At 39.6% G+C, this 25,551-nt stretch overlaps 1 protein-coding gene across 1 annotated transcript in view; it reads left to right on the top strand.

The window, feature by feature from the left end:
• TMCC3 (transmembrane and coiled-coil domain family 3) overlaps positions 1–16,252 on the top strand; it is a 132,248-nt gene extending 115,996 nt beyond the window's left edge. The window contains exons 3-5 of the mRNA XM_031057535.1: positions 9,420–10,318; positions 11,791–11,926; positions 14,610–16,252. Of these exons, the coding sequence (XP_030913395.1) occupies positions 9,420–10,318; positions 11,791–11,926; positions 14,610–14,720 (1,146 nt within the window). The 3' untranslated portion in view covers positions 14,721–16,252. The remainder of the gene's footprint in view (positions 1–9,419; positions 10,319–11,790; positions 11,927–14,609) is intronic.
• Positions 16,253–25,551: the final 9,299 nt, after the last annotated feature.

The following is a 25,551-nucleotide window of genomic DNA, read 5'->3' as shown; positions in this document are numbered from 1 at the left end:
GGAGAGGATTCAGGGACATCTGCTGAAGAGGCCCACTCATCTTCATAAAGTGTTCTGTTTGGGTCTTTTTACTGGAAAAGTTATCTTTTCTTGTGAATTCAGATTTGATTGTAACTATTTGAGTTGATTGTTAGGGTGTAACCTTAAAACACCATGCCAAGAGCAGGTTCTCCAGAAGGTGCACAGCAGCTGAAACGCTGCATGGATATGAGATTTTCTGTGAGCTAGTACTTACTTATAATAGCAATAACTTTATGTATATTTTACAAAATGTTTTTTAAAAGCATATCTTTATACATGTATATTTATATAAATAACAAGATAGTAAACATACAAATAATGTTTGAATGTTTTCTCCACAATGAGGACAACTGTAGATCTATTCATAAATGGAAAGCATCACTTGTGACACACTTTAATGGCAGAGTCACAGCATAGTTTCTGCTTTTCAAAACAATATTATTTATATTAACTTGAGGGACAACATTTCATTTTCTTCCAGGAGGAAGTTATGCAAAGAGCAGGAAAATGTGATTCTGTTGCCTAATGCTTTATATTGCCTCTTCAGTGAAAAGAAAGGAAAATGTTTTTGCTATTTTAAAAATACATTTAAATAACAAAATGCTTTAAAGTTGTGTTTTTGTGATCCACAGGAGGTTAAATCCATTGACTCTGCAGAGAATTTTGGTTCTTAATGCACTGCAATTAGGGTGTTTTCTCCAGAGTTAAGTCAGAGCAGTGTTAATCAGTTGTATATAATGGCTTAAAATGCCATTATTGCAGCAGTGGTATTGAATAATAGATGACCTGCATAATATGCATCTGTGTGATTCAAATTTTAATTTTCTTTATTTTGCCCAATGAAAGAAGGGGTTTTTTAAAGAAGTCTTATAAATAAAACTTTCCCTCTTTCTTTTCTGGGCTTCTTTCTTTTTGGTTGTTGTGGTTGGGTTTTTTTTGTTTTGTTTTGTTTTTGTTTTTCTTTGGGGTTTTTTGGGTTTTTTTTTTGTTTGTTTTTGGTGGGTTTTTTTGTTTGTTTTGTTTTGTTTGTTTGTTTGTTTGTTGGGTTTTTGGGTTTTGTGTTTTTGTTTGTTTTGGGGGTTTTTTTTGTTTTTTGTTGTTGTTTTTTGTTGGGTTTTTTGTTTTGGTTTGTTTTGGTTTTGGGGGTGTTTTTTGTGGGGTTTTTTGGGGGGGGGTTTTTTGTTTGTTTGTTTTTTGGGTTTTTTTGTTGGTTTTGGGGGGTTTTTTGTTGTTATTTATTTCAGTTTTTGTAGATCATTAAGTACCGCCAAAGTTTTTGATTATTGGTGGCTCAGTCTTCATGAAGTTCTCTGCCTTTGGGGTTATTTGTGGTTTGGGTACAAATACAAGTCTTGGATGTCAGGTGTGGAGCCAAAACATGCACTCATATGTATAATGTGGCAAATAGTGAAAGTGTAATATATAAGTAATGAAGGTTTGATAAAATAAAGTTGCTTTGTCAAGAGATACACTAGTTGTTGTGGAGAGGTAAATAAGCTGCTTAGTCATGTAATGTAGTGAAGACTCTATCTTTTGATTAAACCCTTTATATAAAAAACTAACTAAAACTCCTGGGTATAGGCAGCACTGCTGATGTAACAGATATGTATTTTTGGGATTTGACTTTATCAGCCCAGCAAGGAGAGATGCAGGGCAGGGGGAAAAGGAAGAACCAGGCAGGCTCTTTTAAGTAAGCAGCTCAGTTCATGTACAGGACAAGATGTGATTGTTTATATGCTCAGGATGTGCTGCTGCTGCATCAACGCAAATGAAAAGATCCTAGGCCTCATGGAGCTATTGTTCTCTTGTTTATAAACAGAAGTTTTGCCATGGTTTAAACAAACAAAATCCCCAAGTCTTGAGTCTTTTGCCTCTGACAGCCAGTCTATATGGATTTAGCGTTTTGTCTCTCAGTGGTAATACTTTCAAAATTCCCTGCTACTATAAAGCCTTAATGTTCCTGTTACAAAATAGGTCTTATGTAATGTTGCCAGCTCAAAGCAATAAAAGTCATGAATTAGATAGACTAAAATCAGCATTGAGCTGTGGGGTTGATTTTTGTAGGTGTGTAGTAAATTACATATTTAAAATTTCCTTACAGTTGTCTTTGTTTTGGGGTAAAGGAGGACTTGGTTGGTTGTTGACTGTGAAATTACTTGTGGGAGTTATTTCTCTGTAACTGAAGGCAAGAAACTTCATAGTATTTCCTGGAATTTTCTTGTATGATTGTACAGTTCCAGGAGCTGGGATTTCAGAAAATGCTTAGACTATCTGAATAGCAATGAAATGAAGAGCTGACTGTGAAACAGAAAGAACCAGTTAGAAGGAGAGGGTGACCTGCTGCAATTTTATCAGTGTGGAATAATTTGTGATGAGAAGTTAGACAATGCAGTGATACAAAGGAAAGCACACTCCAAATCACAAGTGAGGAGAGATCAGAAGCATATGCTGTAACTACAAGAAGTGATTAGTCATAGTAGGTATGTAGCTGGCTTTTTATCAAATTCTCATTCATGGAAAAGGATTTAGTAATTGAAAACGTGTAGCTGGCTGACTTTTCATAGAATGTTTCACAGTAGTCTGGAAAATTTCATTATTGCCATCTATTCAGACATCTTTTGAAAAAGAAAGCTTAATACTGAACGGGAGGGGAAGAAAAAATCCATAAAAGCTGGGAAGAGGGAAGGGACAACACCTATTAGAAACACTAAAAGTAAGTTGAACAATTTATCTAGAAGGGATACAAAATGACTGACCTCACTCTTCAGAACTGTCACCCCCACACTGTTTTGTAGTGGTGGTACTTTGAGGGATTTGTGTCATGGGAAAGGCACTCTCCTTCACAGGGAATAGGAGTGCAGGCTTCTTACAAGCACTGCTTGATGGAGCCACCCTTTGAGCACCTGGAGCTCCCAAGCAATTCCTGATGTTGCTGTGTAAATCTGAGAGAGAAGGAACATGCATGTGAGTTACATTTCTTTTGATCTGAGTTAGGAGAAGGTATTTTATTGACTTGTTTTTAATTAATGGTGCTTATCTAAAGAGGAGGACTGATCTGAAGCAAAATAGTTAACCAAGGGCTGTGGAATCTACCTTTTGCCTGCTTAAGAAACTTAAGCTTAGTAAATGTGAGCATTGGTTCATCACTGTGTTTTTTCTCTAGTCAGGACAGTGATTTTTATTCTTTTCTTCTTCACATGACTGCTGGATGGTAAATGGGAAGTAACTTGCTTACTTTTGTAGAGGCATGTTGTTTTCAGATTTCAGTGTCTAGGCACAGACAGTTTGTATTGGAACCAGTTTGCTTATGTCAGTTTTGTGCTGCCAAAAAAATTGGAACTGGACTGAGTGTGAGTTATGATACTGGAGACTTTTCTTGGATGTTCTTGGGTTCTGAAGGAGCTGGTGTTACCAGTGAAGGAGAAAACTGCCTCTTCCTCCGTTGTTCTCTTCTCCCATTGGTCTAATTTGAAATCGTACCATATCTAAATACTTACTTACACACAAGCTGTGACCTAGAAAATTTGGCTTTAGTTTAGTCCTTTAAATAGAAATAAGAGAAAAGGTTCTTTCTGGGGTATTTCTGGTTTGAACTGAATGATCCTGTAGGATTTGAGGCAAACCAACTTTGGCGTGAAGTTGACTTGGTGTTTGGATCACAGGTTATGCACGAGTGTTTGGCCTTGGCCAGATTAGATCAAGAGAGTAAAAGCTGTGTTTCTAGTCACACCAAAACTTCAGTGCATGTGTTTTCTTGCAGTTGCTTTCTGCAGAATTTGTTTTATAGCATTTTCAACTTTGAGTGGTTTTTGTAATTTTGGGGGTATTTTTCACCTAAACAAAAATTGCAAGTACATGTATATCTTTCTTGAGGTGCCTATACTTAAGAGTCTCCACTCTGTGGTGCTAATGAATTAAAATGGAGGGAAGGATAGGTGATCAAACTGACCCTGAGAAGGACTGGATTCAACAGCTCATGTCTTGCCTAGGATGCTTAGTAGTTTAGTCTATATCTGAGGTCTTGCTGCAGTATCTTAGTAGAAAAGCTGAGTTTTTATAATTACCAGACTGTGTTGGCATAGTGCAGAAAATGCTCAAAAGGATTCAAATCTTTACAGCCTACTCTGCCCCTGTATGATGCCTTACTCATGGAACGGCCTTGAAGTTTCCCAGCCTTTGAATATTGAAGGGCAGATACTTGCCAAAGGGCATCTGGGATTATCTTGGACTCCTACCTGGAATAAACACCTAATGTGTGTTAGTGAGATGCCTTACAGCTTCAATGTTTTTTTGAGGGGAGGTAGAGAGTAAATAGGTAATAGAGGAATTGTTGATGATGAAAGAAACACCTTCAGTTACTTGACTCCATCAGCACTTGCCAGGTGGTCTGAGACAAATCACCCAGGATCTTCCATTACCCCAGTAAATAGTAGAAACACGTTTTGCTGATTCCCTCCATTCCCATATACTCTCAACTCTCTGCATGATAATTAGAATGGTGTTCTGAGTGTAGGTACTTCTAGATATTGAGTAGCTCTGTGAAGAAACACAAGCAGAAGGTGTTTTGCTGTAACATACTGTACAAAAATGTTGGGGGCTGGTTTTACATAACTTAAAGTGTTTTATGATGATTTAGTTCTATTTTAAGACTTCCATGAAGGATTCTCATGTGGATTTTAGAAGGAACAATGGACTTGAAAGAGATGGTGAAAGTCTCTCCCCAAATACATTTTTGCTTTGGAATATACTGAAAACTTACTAAAACTCCCTCTGCATGTTCTTTTATCCATTGGAACACCTGTGCTTCTGGCATATGCATATTTCTGATAAAAAGAGAATTGTTCCTCATGACTTTTGTTGTTATTTCCAAATTCTAAGAGCTGTGAAGCTGCCTTAATCCTATTTTGTATGCTCCTTATGGGATTCTGTTTCTAAGCATTCATCAGAAACTCTTTCAAGATCGACTTAAATTGTCATCATAAACTTTTGTTTAGCTTGCACAGCTATGACTGGTGGTGGTAATGAGGGTTTTTTAGAGAAAGAACAAGAAGGAAACACCTGTAAACTGAGCCTATTTAAATAAGTAGATAGTTTTATGTCTTCATGGTTTGTTTCTGTTAGTGATGCAACCCAAAGGAGCAGGAGCCTGATGCATATATGCATCTCTCTTGTAAATGCTTTTTATTCCCTATGCTTTTTACAGGTACTTTTTAAAAGAGCATAAGAGACATCTATGACCTAAAGAGTAGAGTTCAGTTTGATACCTTTAACATAGAGGGCTTATGTCTCACTTGTTAGTGGAGAGCCATTGGCACAGTCAGTGGAACCCAGCATGGGATTCATCTGAGCAGCCATGGGATGTGGGTTGCACTAGGGTGGGCTGCGTGCTCTTTGTGCTCTATTCACTACGGATTTTTTCTCCCAGATGGATCCCACCCAGGATCTATGGGGAAGAAATAAACTCTTCTAGGTCTGCTTTATATTTTACAGTAGGAAGATTCAATGACCAATCTCTACAGGCCATTAAACACAATATTTTCACCTGTTCAGCAGATCCTGTCAATGTAGAATCTCTCTCCAACAGTCTTGCCTGTGGTATTGGGGAACATGGGTCCTACTGTGCTCTGGGCTCATTGACAGCATGGCCTGCAAATCTGACCTTGGTGCTGCTTTTGCAGACAGTAAGTGAAGAAACATGTGCATCATTATAATGCCAATGAAATCCCTACCCTTGCTTCCATGAGTGGGTTTTCAAATCACTGTTGTGCTCTGAATGCTTTTTGAAGGGCAGGCTCCCTCTTACCCAGCCCTCCACTTTACATTTAAGACAGCAAGTAAACCTGACATTTCATGTGCAGTGAAGGGTTCCTAGCACTGCACCTGTGTTCATTGCACCAAGAAGTGATTTTGCTGTCCCTTCTGAAGCTCTGGACATGGACAGCATGGTCAGGCAGCTGGAGATCTTCTTGGCTCCCTGGAAAAAGGAGGACTGGGGCTTTATCTCTGAGTTACCTACCTCATCATCTGTGGTGCTGTTCTTAAGAGCTCATGTTCACTGTTCTTAAAAGCTTGTATTTCAGCAGCACAACATTACTATTAGTTCTCAACTGGGTTGTAGTAAAGTATGTGTGTGAACTGCTCCATAAAGTGCAGTGGTCACTCTCCAAGGCCCAGGTGTCTTTTTTCAGGCTAACATAATCTGTGGCTATCCCAGGACCATATGCAAATTGTTTTTTTCCCTGTTTTTTTCCTAGAAGACAGATTGAGGGCATGTCTCTGGTATTTCCTCAGATTATGGGCTAGTGCTTTGACTTCCTGTCTACCTAGTGGTACCACATGTTTCAGGACTGCTGCTTCTCATCTACTGCTAATGCCCAGCTCCCTATTAATTGCCATTATATGAGATATGTATGATGATTCTTTTTTCTTAAAGTGCTTCTCACTTCCAAAAGATGGCTCATCCATTTTAACTGTTGGGCCTACTACTGTATGTAAATATATTTTTCTCTTGGCAACCACAATGAAAATCTTAAAAAAATAAAATAAAAAACCCATCTCTCAACAACTTCTTTGTTATTAACAGCTTGGTGACCCTGTGAGATGCTGGGGACCCAGGAGTCACAGAAGGAACAATGGCAGGGATGGCATTCCTCATTTCTTCCCGTAGCATAGCTGGGAGAGCCCTCACACAGTTTGAAGGAGATGCTATTCATTCTCCTGCCCTGGGAGGATTTCAGTCTGCATCCCAGCAGAGGGCACCAGTACCTGCGGGGATGAGGAAGCATCTCAGACTCCTACTGGCAGTCTTGTGCTCGGTGTGAAGAATGAGGCATTCAATATAGCAGGAATTCTTCTCATCACAGGATGAGACTTGCAGCAAGAAGGATTTGGGGTAGGATTTGAAGATGGAAATCTGATGTTTGGGGTAGTGTTAGTGCTGAGTTATAAAACAATCACGAATGGATCACCAAGGTAGAAGAAAGGTGAAAGACCATTTGTCTAGACATACCTGACTCTCCCACTGTCTGCTTGCTTCTGATTTAAAATAAACAAGCCAAAAACCCCAAAAAACCCTAAACCCCATGAAACCAAACCAACCAGCCCCCCACCTAGAAAAGAAATAACTCTACCCCACACTACACATCCCCTCCCAACAAAAAGGTGTATTGCATCAGCAGAGGATTTCAAGAGCCTCTGTTGCTTGACCCAGCCTTGCAACACCATGGCAGAGGACACCTGCCACTTTGTCCAAATACAATCAGACAGAAAAATATGTTGGATATATTTTTTGTACTCTTAGTGAGCTCTCAATCCAGTAAGTGAAAACTTCTGCTAGCAGTGTTTTGGGAATTTAAACACAGTTATTTCTAAACTTTACTGAATTTGAACTGACCCTGTGATTGATTTTATTCAGGAGCAGATTTGCCCCATGCTAACAGATTTCCTCATGTCCAAAAGCACGGCAGCATTCAGCAGATGTATTCCTTCAAGGCTATTGTTCTTTTTATCTGTATTGCTTTTGTGACCTTGAAGTTTCAGGAAGGCAGAGAAGGCTGACCAATAGAGAGGCCTGTGAGGGAGGGGACATAAGGGAAAAGGGATCTAGTTTGGGCTTGTATCCAATTATTACAATACATTTCTAGACTATTTTTTACTGAGGAAGTAAACATTGCTGTGTAAAGGTTAGATATAGACCCACCCATTCCTGGAAGTTATGTACAACTTGTTCTGAGTGACATCAGTGATGAATCTGTTTTGCGTGTGTATACAATTCTGTGACTAATTACAGTATCATTTTGTGCCAAAGCTTATTAAAAATGTCTTAGGTTGTTTCAAGAAGTTCTTGTTGTATACTGAGCATTTGGATCAATACCAATTGTTTTTAACAAATTGGTAAAGTGTAGATCTATTAGGCCACAGCACTGGTTTAATCCCTGGGATAGAGTCTGAGTCTTAAAGGTCATCATTAACCAGTATTCTCCAAAAGAAATTGTCAGCTCCAGACTTTCAATATGCATTTTTCAAGTGCTTTTTTTTTTAGATATTGGTGAATGTGAATTTTTATGTTAGCTGGTTTATGCCCTGAGTGGTGCAGTAGCAAAAGAAAAATCAAGAAAAATCCCCACTGTAATCCTTGGTAATCTATAAGAAGAATAATATAAATAAATAAATAATATAAAGTAGTAGAGATGCAAAGAGATTTTCACGAAGGCATTGTCAAGAGATACTTTAATATAGCTTCTGTCTTGTTTCTGCAATGGTCTTGCCTGAGGAATTATATTGGTTCCCCCTGGTATCAAAGCTCTGGAAACCCATTATGGCTAGAGCATTTGTTAAGCAGTCTCTACCGACATGACACTGTGGCAGCTGCAATGAAATGCACTTTCTTTGTCACACAGGCTGAACCAAGATGATAATAGGGATAAAGCTCTTTTGTTTAGATCATTCTTCTCATGCCTTCCCATAACTTTGAGTGCATATAGGGAAACACTTTCAATGTTTTGCATCAGACTATCTTGCCTTTCTTTTGAGAAAGATAAAATGATCTGTTGTGGTTGGTGTTGTGACTGAGTTGCCTAATTGTTTTTGTTGTGCTTCCAGAGAGCATTTAAGGTGTACAGATCCTATACGTGACTGAATGCAGTTTTCTTTCCTGAGTTTCTGCCTGTAAATCCCACTCAGTGAACTTCCTATTGAAACAGAATTAGTACAGCAGATCAAGTTGTTGAGCACCTTCATCAAGCTGGAAAGTCAAATACTGGCCAATTCTTTCTCTATTCTCTCTGCTTTATAAAACAGCAGTTGCTTCCAGCTTGCAGCATACACTAAATTTTCCAGAGCTTTTTTTAGCTAGTTTTGCAAAAACTTGGAATTGTGAAAGGAATTTGAATGGGATGTATCAAAAAAAGGCATTAAACCTGGGAAAATATACTGAACAGTATATAGTTTATAGGACTGCTGTAGAGGGAAAAATCTAGTTACATCTCCATAGATGTTTGACTACTTCTAAGAGAAAAAACTGAGTGATTATCAGCCATGGTCTCTTTGAAACTCTTGATAATAAACAATATATTTAGGGACTTTTTCTAACTCTGTGTTATTCTCATTTTGTGGTAAACTGTAAGTGATTCTGAAAAGCTTACAGTGATTCTATAAGCTATTCTGAATTATTTTCTCTCTAATTCATCTTTGTTTTAAGAGAGACAAGGAGTTCCTTAGACTGTTTATTAACTTGTAGAAGTAAAAAAAATGCTGCTTAATTTCAAAGAAAACTTCATTATTCTTTGCTAATATAAGCTACTTTACTGTATACTTGATGTAATTATATGTGGAAAAGTAAACTGGATGTTTGATTTTAAAAAATAGAATTCCATTTACCTCTTTTTCTTTTCTCTCAGGTGGAAAGACATGATATGAATACCCTGAGTTTACCACTTAATATCCGCCGTGGAGGTTCTGATACCAACCTGAACTTTGATGTACCAGATGGGGTCCTAGAATTTCACAAAGTCAAACTCAATGCAGATAGCTTGAAACAGAAAATCCTCAAGGTTACAGAGCAAATCAAGGTTGAACAAACAGCTCGAGATGGAAACGTGGCTGAGTATTTGAAACTGGTGAACAGTGCAGATAAGCAGCAGGCTGGGCGCATTAAGCAAGTCTTTGAGAAAAAGAACCAGAAATCTGCCCACTCCATTGCCCAGCTGCAGAAGAAATTGGAACAGTATCACAAAAAGCTCAAGGATATTGAACAAAATGGATCTTCCAAAGCTACCAAGGATACTTCCAAAGATAACTTGAAAGATGTTCAACATGGAAAGTCTCGTAGCACTGGGCATGGAGCAGAGAGCAGCAAGTCGGGTGTGCCAGGTGTATCTCTGACACCCCCTGTCTTTGTTTTCAGCAAGTCCAGAGAGTTTGCCAACCTGATCCGAAACAAATTTGGTAGTGCAGACAACATTGCTCATCTCAAAAATACCCTGGATGAATTTCGGCCAGAAACAAGTTCTAGAACCTACGGGGGTAGTGCCACCATTGTTGCCAAACCAAAGTATGTTAGTGATGATGAATGCTCAAGTGGCACCTCTGGATCAGCAGACAGCAACGGGAATACTTCCTTTAGTCCTGCTGTGGCAAACACCCTGGACAGCCAAGGAAAGCTTTCCATGATTTTGGAGGAACTAAGGGAAATCAAGGAGACACAGTCCCAATTAGCTGATGATATTGAGAATTTAAAAACCCAATTTAAAAGAGACTATGCCTTTATTTCTCAGATGCTACAAGAGGAAAGATTTAGGTATTTTTTTTAACTGTTCTCTTGAAATTACTTTTGAATGGGTGTAGAAACTATTTGGAAAGTGTGTGTTTCTGTGTGACAGAGAGAGATTTCAGAAGCAAGAGGAAAAAATAATTCCAATCAGTATCTAGTACCAACATGTTTAATTCCTTCCAACAACTGAAAATACACATAGAATATTTATATTTCCTGTCAAATGGTGTAGTGCCCTTTGCTTTTTGTCAAAGGCTGGTCAGAAAACTCTCTCCTCTGTCATACTTTTTATGTGAATTATATGAGTACTGTGTGTAGGAGATGCCAATGGTTTTGTAGCTGGTGAAAGGATTCTCATCTAATGTGACTCAAAAAAGCTAATCAGTCTGTGGTGCAGCAGAATTGACTGATAATTATACCCTTGACTCCTGAGTACCTTGTCCAAATACTTCTCACACACATTGCTGTCTTGTGGATGCAATGTCACCTTGTACCCTGGTGTAACACACGCTGGGAGATGTAGTTTGAAGTGCTGTAGCACAACTTCATCTTGCATTTGTTACATGACAATTAATTCCTTTATCATCCTCTGTGAGAAGTGGATAATATGTTCTACAGAGGGCTTTCACCTGCTGTACCTATATCCCATTTTTCTTATGGCTTGTGAAGGTGACAGTCAATTCTTGAAGTCTTTACTATGCCACTGGGCAAAATCTTGGTATGAAGGGCAATATTTCATGTCTCCCTTGCTTAAATAGTTCTTGAACTACAATGAAAGGCTTGATATCTTGTGGTAATATAGGGAGGAAAGAACAATGAAAGGCCTGCTGACCTTCTGGCTTGGTTTCAGGAGAAGGCAGAGTGGCCTTTTCTGACAGCTCTCTGCCAGTAATATCTCAAGCCTCCTGCTACCCATTTCTAGACAATTTTGCCTCCATCATTTTTGTGCTGACTGCAGTGTTTGCCTGTTAGTGTGTCAAATCGAGTGGCAAACTCACAAAAAAGATTTCTAGCTTGCTGGTGGTTTACTTGAACTGCTTTACCATGTAGAAATATGCCAGAACAGACTGTACATAAATGGCAGAACCCTGCAGTTGTGTATGAGAGAGAACATATTTTTCCTGTCATTACTGGTGAGCTATTAACTGGCTCAAACTTACTTATGAAGCCGTATCTTCTTGGCTAAATGAAGAGTGAAAAATGTGACTTGGATATCCTTAGGCACTGTTTATATTTCATATAATTTGCCAATGATGTACAAATATTTGCTTTTTAGCACCTACTGCCAGCAAGAAACACTCAGAAAAGGCTTTCAGATTGCTGAATAAATGTTTATGGGAAGTTTGCAAAGTTTTTACTGATTTCTATATGTGCTTTGTAATGCCAGTCAGATGAATTCACCATATGCTGAGAAATTACCTTTTAAAATGTGCAGTTGTTTTCATGACTTGCATTACTTGAATAGAAGGCACTAAATTTAGGCTTCTTTTCCTAATAAGATATGAAAGACTGGAAGACCAGTTAAATGACCTCACTGACCTTCATCAACATGAGACAGCAAACTTGAAACAAGAGCTAGCCAGCATAGAGGAGAAGGTGGCATATCAGGCCTACGAGCGATCACGAGATGTTCAGGTACTTATTTTGCTTATCATAATCTTCTAACTTTTTGTGGAGATCTTGTACCATGAAACACTTGCATTTTTCTGCATATTTTAAAATCAGGAATATGGGAAAATATGTAAGCTTTGAACATGTTTGTAAGCTTAAGAACATGTTTTCTCTGTTTTAAGGGGAAAACCCAGCACACTGAATCAGTGACAGTCTCCATTTGTTTCTCTGGATTCAGGTTTTTTTTTCTGCTGAAACTGATGATATGGCCCAGGCAGAATTGTGGTGGAAGAGTGGCCTGTTTTAAGTTCTTTCACAGAGGAGGAAGGAATCAAGTCTCCTTGTATTGTATGGCATAACACTTCTGACAATGTCCTGACATAAACTTCTTGCTCAGACTTTGAGCTTAGGGTAAAAACTAAGAGAAGTAGACTTGTAGATTTGCCAGTTATAATTAAAGAGTTTTAAGCCATAGTCACAACAACCTCTGTAATCAAAGCTGTGGGGTGTTTTCACCTTAGTGATCAGTTGTAGTCATGTCTGACTTCAATCAAAAACCAGTATTAATGTCTACAAGTATGTCCTGACAGCATGTAGTTACATATGTAGTTGAATATTTTATACAACACAAGCACTTACATAATGCATAATATTTCCACTCAAAGTCTGAGGAAGTGTAAAAAGTGGTGAAGACACAGTTGTGCCTTACCTATTCATGAACAACTGAGGAATGCTCAAAGACTGTCTACATGTTGGCCCACATGGTAAAAGAACCTAAAACCTGACCTGTGTACCCCTGTGCTCACATTTCCAAACAGAGAGAGTGTAGGCAGCAGGATGATCACAGTTTCCTAAATGTGAATTAGGAAGCTCCTGGGAACAGAGTGGGAAAGGGATGGTACTGAATCTAAGCATATCATAGGTTTCATTGTAGGTTTAAGCAAGAGAGGTGTCTCACAGATTTAAAGAAAAGAGGACTCCTTTCTGTGAAGGCATCTTGAGGATGTAAAAACGTAATGAAACGTGAGTTGTCCAACAGAAGGGCTGTGAAATATTCCCTAACTCATTAGCAGAATCCTGGAGGGGTGTCAGAGAGTTTTAAAAGACTCCTGGAAGGGTGTCAGAGACTCCTTAATGAAGTGCTATGTTGACGCAGCCTTGTTTCTTTTATCTCTGTACAGTTGGGCCCATTTAAACCTATCTCTCAGGGGCTTTGGAAAATTAGCTAAAACAGAGTAAAAGGATTTAAGCTCTGGATATTTTGAGTAACAGCCTAACTGTCACTAAAGGATGTGCAGATAGTTTTAAAGACACGTTCAGCCTCTCAATGCAGAGCTGCAGGTATCAGACTTTAGTAGCTGGACTTTCTCTAAAGCAGCACATGACAATTTGAGGATAACTTACAGTCAGAGTGGAACAAAGAGCAGGGAAGTTCATTAGCATGTAGTGGAGAACATGCCTGAACCATAACAGACTTTGTGCCACCCATTAAGAACTGTAGTAACAATCTTCTATATTGTTACTAATTCCTAGAGCAGTGAAAGGAAGCAGCCTTGTGTAAGGCACTGTGCCACACTCTCTGTGGTCACCTTGGTGCCTGGCCAGTCACTTGGTAAGCCAGTTCAACTTGCTGAAACAATGAAGAACCGACCCAGCAAGGGAAAGCTGATAACTCTCTGGGGGTTTATACACAGAGGTTTGGTTTGAAACAGCTTACTGTGTGACCAGGTGAACAGCCTTGCTAGTGCAAGGAAAATACCTGGAATTGGAGAGTGTGCAAGAAAGTAGGGATGCTGGAGCATTGGTTTTCTTTGTCCCACAGTGGTAAAAGATTCTGTCAAATTGATCAATCTCGTGAAAATTACAGTTCTGCGCCACGTTATGCCATGATGCCCACATCCCAACTCCTGCAAAAAGCTGGCATTTTGGCAAATAAGGGAAGCAGTTGGAAGTTTTTCTGTTTTGCTTTGGGAGGGTTTAAGCATGGGGGTAGTGTCTTTAGGAAGCATTTTAGTCAAAGACCACTTTTAGTCCATCCTCAAACAGAAGAGAAAGGTCTGCTTTCTTTAAAACAAATTGTGAAGCAGAATAGATAATGTGGGAGAGAATTCCATAAAAGTATCTCCACAGGTTGTTCCACTGTCTTCACACTGACAGAGAGAGGAGGTCAGATCTCCCAGAGGAGTCAAGCCCAACGCTGTAGGATGGGTAGCTTTGAGAGCAAAATCAGTATAGACCGCGGGGGCAGTGTGAACTAAGTGCTGCTACATGTTGCAAAGTAGAGTTAATTAGTATCACAGCAAGCCTGCCCTAATGTTTTCTATAGAATATACAAAGAAACTAATTTTCTTGCTGTTTTGATGCAGTGATAGTTTCTATGGCAACAGCTTTACTACTACTTTATATCAACAGTATATATAGGAAACAGCTGTCATGAACATTAAACATACTTTTTCTCAAGCGTGAAAAAAGAACAAGCCTACATTTTGGACAGTGTTGTTAGCCTTGATTATGCCTGAGCAAACAGTGACACACTCATTCAGACATATATGTGCATTTATTGTTTTAAAAGTTGGTGGTTCATTGAAATTTTAGCAGTCAATAATAAATTACACTTCTATCTGATGGATGACTCTGCAGCTAAAATGTGAAGAAAGGTTGAAAGGAAATATGGCTGACCTAATTCTTGTTTTCTATCTCCAGGAAGCCTTGGAATCATGCCAGACCCGGGTTTCCAAACTGGAGCTGCATTAGCAGGAACAGCAAGCACAGCAGTCTGAAACAGTTAATGCCAAAGTGCTCCTGGGGAAGTGTATAAATGTTATCCTGGCCTTCATGACTGTCATCTTAGTCTGTGTTTCTACTATTGCAAAGTTCATTGCTCCTATGATGAAGAGCCGCTTTCATATCATCTGCACTTTCTTTGCAGTGACACTGCTGGCAATATTTTGTAAAAACTGGGATCATATCATTTGTGCTATAGAAAGAATGATTATACCAAGATGAAGTTATTGGACTGGCTGGTCTTTTCTTTGTTCTTTTTTTTCCTTTCTTTTTCCCTTTTTTCTTCTCCTCCCTGTTTTTTAAGCACTGTGTGTATACAAATTCTGGTGTAAATATATAAAAGTATACTTGTTGGCAGTCAGTTGCCTGTTCAATCTGATTTTGTCTAACTGGCTGTATCTGTGATGAACTGCTCACTTAAGTCAGTCTTCTGCCTTAATCCAAAAGATTTTCCACTTTCCAAACCCATACCCATAAAAGATGGTATGATGGTCTGGGAGGGATCCCAGCAACTGCAAGTGTCAGGTGTGCTTTTTACTAGGCTGGAGTGCAAAGAGTGTGATCAAGAGGGAGTGCCATAATGTGTATCAGCTCTGCTAGACTGATAGTTAATTTTCTCTCTGAATCCAACTAGAATGATAAACCAAACTATGCAGTCGTGTATTGATAGATCTAGATTCTAAATTAATGGGTAACACTACATGGGATTTTGAGTTTTCAAGACTAACAAAACTTGATGCGTCTGCTAGTAACTTATTGCACAGAGTTTATTGTTTGTAAATGAGACCAATGATGACCATTGACCACAGTTAGCAGTTGTTCTGTCCTGGCACTGTTCCTTATCACATTTGGGAAACACATACATGTGGCATAAGACTTCCAAAGATGGCCTGAATTGAATTATAAGATCCCCAAGCAACTTTGTAAAGGAGTTAAGAAGCAAGTAACTGGTAGATAAGTTGTCATCCACACCAAAGCACTCACTTGTTCAAGCCCTGCAACCTGCACAGGAAAGAAGTACAGGAACAGCCACATTGAGGTCAGGCTTTGTTAGCACTGAATTGTTGGGGTGTTCTGACTGAATGCAAAGAATACAGGTGGTGGGACCCTGGGTACAGTGGATTTCTTTCTTCTGTCTGATTAAAGAATGTGGTAGAAACATGAGGGAACAGCTTCTTAGGGGGAGCAGGGAGTTAAACTTCTGTAAATATAGGAACTGTAGACACTCTCAACAAACATTCCTGAAAATAATGTATTAACGTGCAGTATCAGTACTAGGAGACAGGCTTGGGTTTGTTTTCCCACTGGAATTTATTTTGCTTGATTTAACAACTGCAAAAAAATTTCCCTGAAATCAGTTTGGTTTTCAGCCATGATATAAAACAAGATCTTTATTAAAAATAAACAAACAAACAAACAAAAAACCCACAAAACCGCCACAACCAGAATTCTTCTTCACTCTCCATTAAGTGAAAAAGCAGTGTCTCCAATTATTTGATGTTCAGTGTTAGTAACTGTGAAAATAATTGTCATTACATATTTTCTTTTCAGTTGCAGTATCTTTTATGCTGGTATTACGGGAGGGAGGGAGGGAGGGTACAGTTTGATGTGTATATTTCTTTTTAATCAAGTGCAATAGTTGATGTAGAATTTGTGAAGACTTTATTCTGGGGGAAGGCAGGGAAGAACTCTGACATTTTACCACAGTCAGATAAACAGGGAATAATTACTATTTGTGGCTTCAGGAACTAAGGAAAGGACAGAATTAACTTAATAAATAATTATATAACTCAATGTTTAGAAAATTCAATTGAAATATTTAGAAATATTTAAAGAATTCTTTATATGTCCTAAGTCTTTGCACAGAGAATCAGGAAGGACTATGCTGGTTTGCAGTCACTGGAAATGGATCAGATTGGGCACACCCATGTTATCTTAACCCAGCCCTACCTCATCTCAAGTGGGAAGTGGAGTGGAAACCAAAACCAAACAAACAAGAGCCCAAACAAGACCAAAAACTGGTTCTGATGCTAAGAATGCTGTGACTCTTCATGGTGTTTTCTTGCCATCTCTATTATAATCTCCATTCTTCTCTTCAGCTTGCGCAGCCAACTTCTGCATTGGCCTCTTGAGAAAATAGTTCATTTAGCATTTTTTTAAATGGATTCAGAAATGTAGGTGTGCAAGAAAGGAATACCACTTGTTAATAATGTTTACATAAGAAAAACTCCTTTGCCTATTGCATGATTATGCATTTATATAAACCCTCCATTGCTATTTTGTGTAGTTGAAATGTTACATCAGGCAGCCTCAAGGACAGCCAGGAAAAAGGTTAGTATTTTTCTTATAACAAAGGATGTTGGTGTGGTAATTCACATCCCCTTCACACCTGGGAATGTGAAGGCTTCTGCTCCAAGGGCATCCTGTTACAACTCTGGGAGATAACCTCAGTGCAAAATGAAGGTAAAATCTAAAATTTATGTCTCTACAAAAGATTGCTCACTGTCTTGACAGAATCTGACAGGGCCTAAATTCTAAAGTGGAAACAGGAAGGTCTTGCACTTCCATATTGGCTTTACATGTGGCAGAGCACATAAAAAAAAGCTCTAAAGGCTGCATAATGTTAGTTATGTAAATTAAAACAACCTAATTGGTGAATGGGTGCATCTCTTTTCTAGGTTATTTTCTCTCTTGGGTTTAAATCACTGAAGGATGTGACACACATCAAGAAATAATAAAAAATGTAAAGTGAAGAGCAAAAGCCTGCTTTTGAGTGAAACTGTTGTAGTTTTGCACAGAGTGAGACTGTAGCGCCAGGAACTCTGCCATGTGGAAGGCCACCCAAGGAGGGAGGTCTCCCATCCTGCCTTCACCATCACATTTCCTACTGTGTGCTAACTGCTGGTATGTGGTGACATCTTCCATGTGCCTTGTTAGCTCACTAGACTGGAAGAAAAACCTGGTGAAAATGGTAGATGGTTCTCCACATCTGGAGACTTAAAGGGCTGGTAAAAAGGTGTCATGAGTATGAAGCTGGGATTTTAAGGGAGATGAGCCTTTTTCTTCTTGTTGCAGTGAATCATCAGCTGTCCCTAAAACTGGGCTCCAGGCAGACTCTCTGCAGATTGTTGGAGCAGCTTCAGTGTAGAAAAGTTCTTCCTTACTTTTTCCTAGAGGGAGCAAACAGCCCCAGCATGTGGTGACAAGCTAGCCAGCTGTGCCTATACTCAGGATCAAGAGAAGGCTGGAGCCTGAGCTAGCCTGGGCTGATGCCTCTGCCGTTAGCTTCAGTATGGGCACCACTTCCCCCCTTTAGGCTGGGATTGTGTATTTTACATTAGTGTGTGTATCTGGCCTGCAGTCTGAGCTCTGCTTCCTGTGAAAGTATGCCGAGGCAAACCCAAAGAACTGCAGTTCTCCTCCTGAGAACTCTGTTCAGCTTCTCAATCACTTAACCATGTTCTGTCAGGATACCATTTGCTTTTATATTCTCATACAACACATCAGGCATTCTTAGGATACTCCTTACACCTACTCATTATGAGCCTCTAAAACACTCCCACTCAACAAAAAGTTGCCAGACAGTGTCTTTTCTGCTTGGTGCTGCTTGGCAGGCAGGTATTTCCCTTCACTTTGGTGGTAGTATTTCTCTGATGGAAAAGCCCTTCAAGAAGTTGTTAATACCTGTTCTATAGGCTTTTGGCAGCTTTTGTTTTTTGTTAAATTCTGGAGATTTTGTTTCTTATAAAAATTAGCACAATTTTCCTGATTTCTCCTATTTCAGCATTCAGGACTACATGATGTTTCCTCTAAAAGTTGTCTAATGGATCCCTCTGCTAGCTTCAACTCCATTATTGTTGAAAGTCCAATCAGTGATTGACAGGACTGGTTGAGACCCAGTTTAAATTCCTTCTTATTTCTGCTTCACATTATATGCATTCATGCAACTTCTCATTTGATTGCACTCCTGTGATGTCTATTTGCTCTGAATTCTTAGAGAGGCACTAAAAAGTTTCACTGCATTTTAGTTTAATATCAAAATGTTTGTGTTATGTAGTGTCTCTGCTGCAGGACATCTGTCAATATAGATCTGATGTCTGCACTTCAGGAAGGGTATTTAAAAGCCAATGGTTTTCTGTGAACACATAGTGACTGCTTATCTGGGGAATAGCAATGCAAAAGGTGAAGACAATTTGCTGTAGGAAAGACACATGATCCACTCACCCAGGAGTCGAAGCTAGACAAATCCAGTGTAAGCATAAATTTCAGTTTTACAATCATAAGTGTTGCCAGCTAATTATTAGCTACTGAATGACATAATAAACAAGGACTCCAGCATTTGAAGTTGAATTAGTTCAGGCTTATGATTGATACTAAGTTAACTGCATAATAACAACTAGTGCTTTCTGAAATCAAAATCATTGAACAAGAAATTCAGGAACAAAACAAGAAAACACAGAAGCTTGTAGTTAATTCAGAAGGTACAAGAGCCAATTTTCTTGTTTGGTTGTTTTTGTTTTGGGAAACCAAGTCCCTTTCCACTATGATTGAGACATTTTACTGCTGGATTCAATGATACAACGGAAGATAAACAGAGATTAATGTAATTAAACACTTTAATTTTGATAACAGAGTATAATCTCTTCTGAAAGTCCATCTAAGACTAGCAATTAGGCAAATTTATTCTCCACTATTTTTAATCAACCAAATATATATCTGCTTTCTTCATTCCCCATCATGCCAGAACATGGCCTTTAAGTACAGGAGATTATAAAGGGTTTGTTTTCAGATAAAGTTGGAATGGTCTCTCTGATGCTAGCCCTGCACAAAGTATCAGACAATTTTACATTGCAACAGTGAAAGATTAAGTAAAGTTTTATTTTAGTCAATGAAATTGCTTATTTTCCCTGAAAAAGCCAACTGAGAGGATGCTGTATATAGGGACTGCATAAGGCCAAGTCAAACTGTCTTGTACAGTTGATTTGCTGTATGTTTAGCATATTAAGTTATACTGTTGTTGGAAAGTTTTGCACAAAGACACCTTTCATTTTTACCCAGGGAACCTGGGTCTGGTAGTATCAAGGTGTACCAAAAATTGTCTGCTTTTATTGACTAAAGTTAATTGTCTTGGTGTGTGACCTGCAATGTTTCTCATAGTATTTCCATTTTGTGCAGCACTGTGGAAAGATTAAACTATGAAAATGTAATTTTTGTATATGTGGTTGTGTAGTCATGACTGCCTCTAAGGTGCCATTAACATTTTTTAAAATAAAAATATTTACATTTATTTGATGATGAATATTGTCTCTTAAACTTTCTGTCTAATCACTCAAACCCCTATCAGTTTTCCTTTCTCAGTAACAAATTATTCAATTGACAGTGATAAAGTTAACCCATTGAGCACAAGGCCCAGTTTTAATATACTGACAAAAATCTGAGCATTCTGCTCTGCTGCAATTTTGACCAAAAACTGTTGAGTTTCACCTACAGTTGTGACATGGCAAAACTGCAAGCATCAAACTAGGTATCGTCATTGCTTTTATCCAAAGCTTGTGTGAAATCGGCTGGACTCACTTTGGATTTTTTTTTTTTTTTTTGAAAACATAGAATTAGAAACTTAAGAAGTATTTTTATGTTATTGTCAGAAACCTTGGTCACATGTGCCAAAAAAATAACATAGCTGATATGTTATTAAAAGCAAAACATTTGCCTTTATTATTCATAAAGCAGAGGTCTTGTCAGCTGGCACTGGCAGCCACTGGCAATGATGTTATTTTTATTCCACGAATAGAGCAGAAACAGTGCCATAACAGACTGCTTTGTAATCACACTGTACTTCCTATTTTCTCCTATTTGATGAAATTGCACAGGAGCTGCTGTGTCACCTGCAGACTTTCCAAGGTCTTGTCATGCTGAGTTTCACATGGGTTCCTGGAACTTGTTCTATATTAAGGCTAACTCCATTCACAAACAGCAGCTTCTCTCAGAACCACTAATGATTTTGCCCATTTCTGGCATGGGCTGAATAATCCCTGCTAATCAGGCAAATCAGACATAAAAAAATGCACCTCACTCACCATCAATTTGAGCAACTCACAGTTGCTCAAAACTCTGGCTTTGGAGAGTGCATAGCACACCCTGGTAACTGCTTTAACACCCAAAATTAGAAAGGCAGAGAGTAAAATACAACAGTTCTGTTTAACAGCACAGAAAGAGAAGTATTGCTTGTCACCAAAAGGCAGACACTGTGCAGTCATAGTGATCACTGGATGAAACAAATAACCCTTACCAGAAGTGTACTCTGAAAATACTTTGTGTTGGTGCCCCAAATAACTCCAAGAACCAAAGTTGTGTGACTGTGCCAGAATTAGCTGAAGGTACCCAAGACTTCATCTGTTGTTATGCTGCAACCCATTTTGCCACATCCAGAACTGCTCTGAACTAGCTGGCTGAGGCAGTGCTAGCAGAGCAGTTTAAAACTTAGTGATAAATTCTTCCTGAATGTGGGTGCTTATTTCTCTGCTTGTGCTGCTGCAGAAGGTGCAGCAGTCAAACAGCAGGTTCTGCCCCCCCGGCAACTGGCGCTGCATTGATGTAATTGAAAGGAGAAATTTCCACACTGTATCCTCTTCAATTCCTGTTTGGACTGTGCCTTAGGTGACAAATCATTAGTTTTGTGAAGTTGCCTAGTGGATCGATGCTGTGTCACCTTTTATGTGTAGCTGACTAAATTCAGACAGAAGTAGAGAGGCTGAACTACTGGACAGGCTGGTGCTAGTCACTTGTGGGGTTCTGCAGGACTCCATCCCCTGCCCCGTTCTCTTCAACTTAATTAACAACTTGGATGCAGGACTCAAAGGAATACTAAATAAGTTGGCCAATGACACTAAATTGGGAGGAGCTGTCGACTCCTTTGAGGGCAGAGAAGCCCTGCAGAGAGATCACAACAAATTAGAGATGGGCGATCACCAACCAAATGAAGCTTAACAAGGGAAAGTGCCAGACTGTGCACCTGGGACAGGGCAGTCCTGGCTGTGTGTATGGAATGGGGAACAATAGGCAGCACTGCAGAAAGGGACCTGGGGCTCTTGGTGGATGGCAAGCTGAACATGGGCCAGCAGTGCCCTGGCAACCAGGAGGCACCAGACAGCCTGGGATGTCCTGGGGGACATCAGGCACAACATCTCCAGCTGGGCAAGGGAGGGGATTGTCCCCTCTGCTCTGCACTGGGGCAGCCTCACCTCGAGTGCTGGGGTCTGTTTTGGGTGCCACAGTATAAAACAGACATTAAACTGTTAGAGACCCTCTAAAGAAGGGCCACTGGGATGGTGAAGGAGCTGGAAGGGCAACCTTTGAGGATCGGCTGAGGTCACTCGGTCTGTTCAGCCTGGAGAAGAGGCTTCACTCTTATGACCAGCAACAAGACTTGAGGAAATGGCATGAAACTGAGTCAGGGCAGGTTTAAGTTGGATGTCAGGAAAACATTTTTTTATTCAGAGGGTGGTTGGGACTGGAAGGGGCTCTTCAGGGAAGTGCTCACAGCACCAAGCCTGTCAGAGCTCACAAAAGGTTTGAACAACCCCCTCAGACACATGGTGCAATTCTTAAGGTGTCCTGTGCAGGGCCAGGAGTAGGACTCAATGACCTGATGAGTGTCTTCCAAGTCAGCACATTCTATGATTCTATGATAACTTAAACCTTAGCACAAGCCTGAAGCTGGCCAGTGCTGAGCTTCTGAAATAAGCCCAGACATGCTTGTGACAGAAACTTTAGGACTTGAGCTTGCATTTGATGTAGTCATGATACCTTCAGCTGCTGAGTGTGTGGTTCTACCCACCTGTGTGTGTAAATTTGGAAAAACACTTTAGTTATTGTGCCTAGAATGGAATCAATCTAATGGAAATGAAAGCACAATCAGGACTGAAGCTGGTAATATATGAAAGCAATATACACGGGAAGAAACCCTTGTAGCCTAAAAAATTCCTTTTATATTTTTCTGTTGAATACCATTTTAACGAGTTGGTGCTGGTCAGGAGAACATCCTTTTCCTCTGTAGTTATAGGAACTTGGTGATGAAGACAGAAGATCAGCACGAGATACTGTACATCCAGGCTGAACAGAAAAGGAGAGAACACAACGCTTGTGTGGTCAGCAGTCCCATACAACTCATCTGTCTGAGTAATAGCTTAATAAACTGCTTTAGGTTTTATACCCACTGATGTTCTCTATGCTAAAAATTGTACTCTGGTCCTACTGAGCTTAATGGTAAAAACCCCTCTGAGTTTAATTGGGCAAGATTTATCATAGCACTAAGGCACTTAAAAGCAATTCTGTCTTTTGACTTCGTGTTGCCAAAAATATTCATTTTCTCAGGCAATCTACCCACCACAGTGTATGGTTTTAAGTCTCTTTCACAAATAGCACACTACTTAGTCACAGACATCTCTGCCACAATTGTATGGGATGGTGAAACAATTTGGATGCTTTCAGAATCTGCTGATTCAGATGCTGAACAGAGCTTGTACTCCCAACACTAATTCCCCACTTGGCCTCTATCCTGCCAGGCTGGATTCAGGTCAAGGTGACATAGACTAAGCATGGATTAAACTACAGGTACAACCAGCAGTATGTGTACATAGCAACAAAACCTCCTCTCCAGATATGTCACAGGGCTACAGGAGCTTGAGGATTTGCCTAATCTAACAGCTATTTTCAGCTTGCTCAACTAAGGCAGCAAAGAAGTCTAAATGAGCTTTCAAACTCAAGACTTCTTCTGACCATACTGAGTCAGTATACTCTTCCAAAGACTGTATCTGCAAAATGGATTGAAATATTTTCCTGGGCTTCTCTACATATTTTACAGCTCTTTGTATTTTATTGCTTTCTTTGTGTGAGGATGAACCTTGCTGTTCTGTGAAATGTTGATCTACCCAGAACTAATATAATATGACAGGTAAAGATTCACAAACAATCTCTAATACTGTTGATCAAAATCTGTAAGATCTCTAAATGAAATCTCTTTACTTTTACTCGAGCCACAGTGAACTTCAAGTGTCCCTTAAAGAGACTTTCTTTAAAAATAAACTAGTGACACCTGTAGCTGCACAAATTTCTATTTTTACAAAAAAAACCCAACCTGTGTTGTGGGAGATGTTTCAAAAAGGGGACTTTGCTGCTGTTGGAATAATCCTTTTTTTATGTAAAGGTGTTATATATGTTTCCTTTATGTACTGAGTTAGAAGAGAAATCAAACAAACCAACTTCAGTGTGTGGTTCCCCTCTCTCCCCAACAGAATGGCTTCATATTTACTTCTCCCTCATTTTCCCCCTATATTTGTCTAGTAATATTTAAAGTCTTAATTTTCTAGCTGTTTCTGCCTCTTGCTGTCCAGATCCCTCTCTTGATTGACCCTCTCTTTTCTTTTTGCTGTGTGCATTTGCCCCACTCCTACCCCTATAAGCTGTGCTTTCTATTCCTCCTTCCTTCAGCCATTTCCTCCTTGTGCCCTTGAAGTCCCCCTTGATTCTTGCTTTTTCTCTCCTTCTGGGTACTCTGCAAGATTCCCACCTGAGTCACTAGAGCAGCTCTCCTTTGAAAGCCAGCAGGGGCACGATGGTCACGGTGAGGAAGAAGGGCCCCATTACCACGCACACTTCAGAACCACCGGCCATCAGTGAGTAACTGGAATTACCTGACTCAGCCGGTCTCGGAAGGAAACAAGAACACTTCTCTGATTGATGTGAAAAACGTGGAGGCAAAAATAAAGTAACACAATTTCCACCATCTTGAGTTATCCTCTTAGAAAAAGATTACGCATTGGAAATACTTACACAATAATTATTCCCTGAATTAGCTGGCAAGAGACACCCAACCCTGCCTGTTGATTTTAGTTACCAAAATGATTTTAGATTTTGTAGCTTTTTTGCTGTGTCCCCCGCAAAGCTCACACTGAGTGATCTGGATTCTTGGCGTCATGTTTCTCATGTAAATGAATTGTTTTCCAATAGATTATAGCTATGTAATCCTGCTATGAACAGACACTAATAGAACCAGAGAGAGAATCGGTGCCATTCTACCATTCCTGTTAATGCAGCTGTAAAAGGGTGAAAGGGTTCTGTTTGGTTTTAGGTAATATTGTAGAGCTGAGAGGAAAAAAAAAAAGAAATAGCAAATTGGATACAGAAAATGAGATTGTAACTTCATGACACTTTCTAGAAAGATTTCTTTGCAGTGTAAAACTTTTTGGATCTATGGCTTTTAATGTCCATATTTTTTCATCAAAATTTGTTTTGAATACAAATTAATTTTTAATTCATTGCAGAGTTATGTGGATAATTTATTTCCCTATAGGTGTACATGGGTACGGATGGAGTACTGTTGGTATTTCACTTCTAGCGTTGCAACAAGTGCGACATACACGTGAAGCTGCCCAGCGGTTTCCAGAGCCGGGCTGCCGGGAGCGCTGAGCTCCCGCCACTGCAGCCGTGCCCGTCACGGATTTAAACACTTCATTAGCCGGCAGCCACCTCTGGGGAGCGACCGCAGCTGTCATCTCCCGTGCTGGCAAATGTCACATTTGCCTGGGGCGGTTTTTGTCACCTTTTCTTTGGCTCTGTGTGTGTCATCACCAACACCCACCTTCTAATGTACTAATTGAAAACAATTTTAATCCTTATGAAAGCGCTGTTAGCTTTATTAGAGGAATGCCAATACCGATCAGGACGTTCAATCTCTTGCTTCATTCAAAGCGATTTTAGAGGGACAATGGGGATGTTTACGAGAAGACGGTGCTTACAGTATTTCAGCCGATCTGTGTGCGAGACCAGCGGCCCCGGAGCGCCGAGGGCGCCCTGAGGGCGGCCCC

The sequence above is a fragment of the Geospiza fortis genome, unplaced genomic scaffold (assembly GCF_000277835.1).
Source record: "Geospiza fortis unplaced genomic scaffold, GeoFor_1.0 scaffold186, whole genome shotgun sequence".
NCBI lineage: Eukaryota > Metazoa > Chordata > Aves > Passeriformes > Thraupidae > Geospiza > Geospiza fortis.
This window is presented reverse-complemented; position numbering and strand designations above follow the sequence as displayed.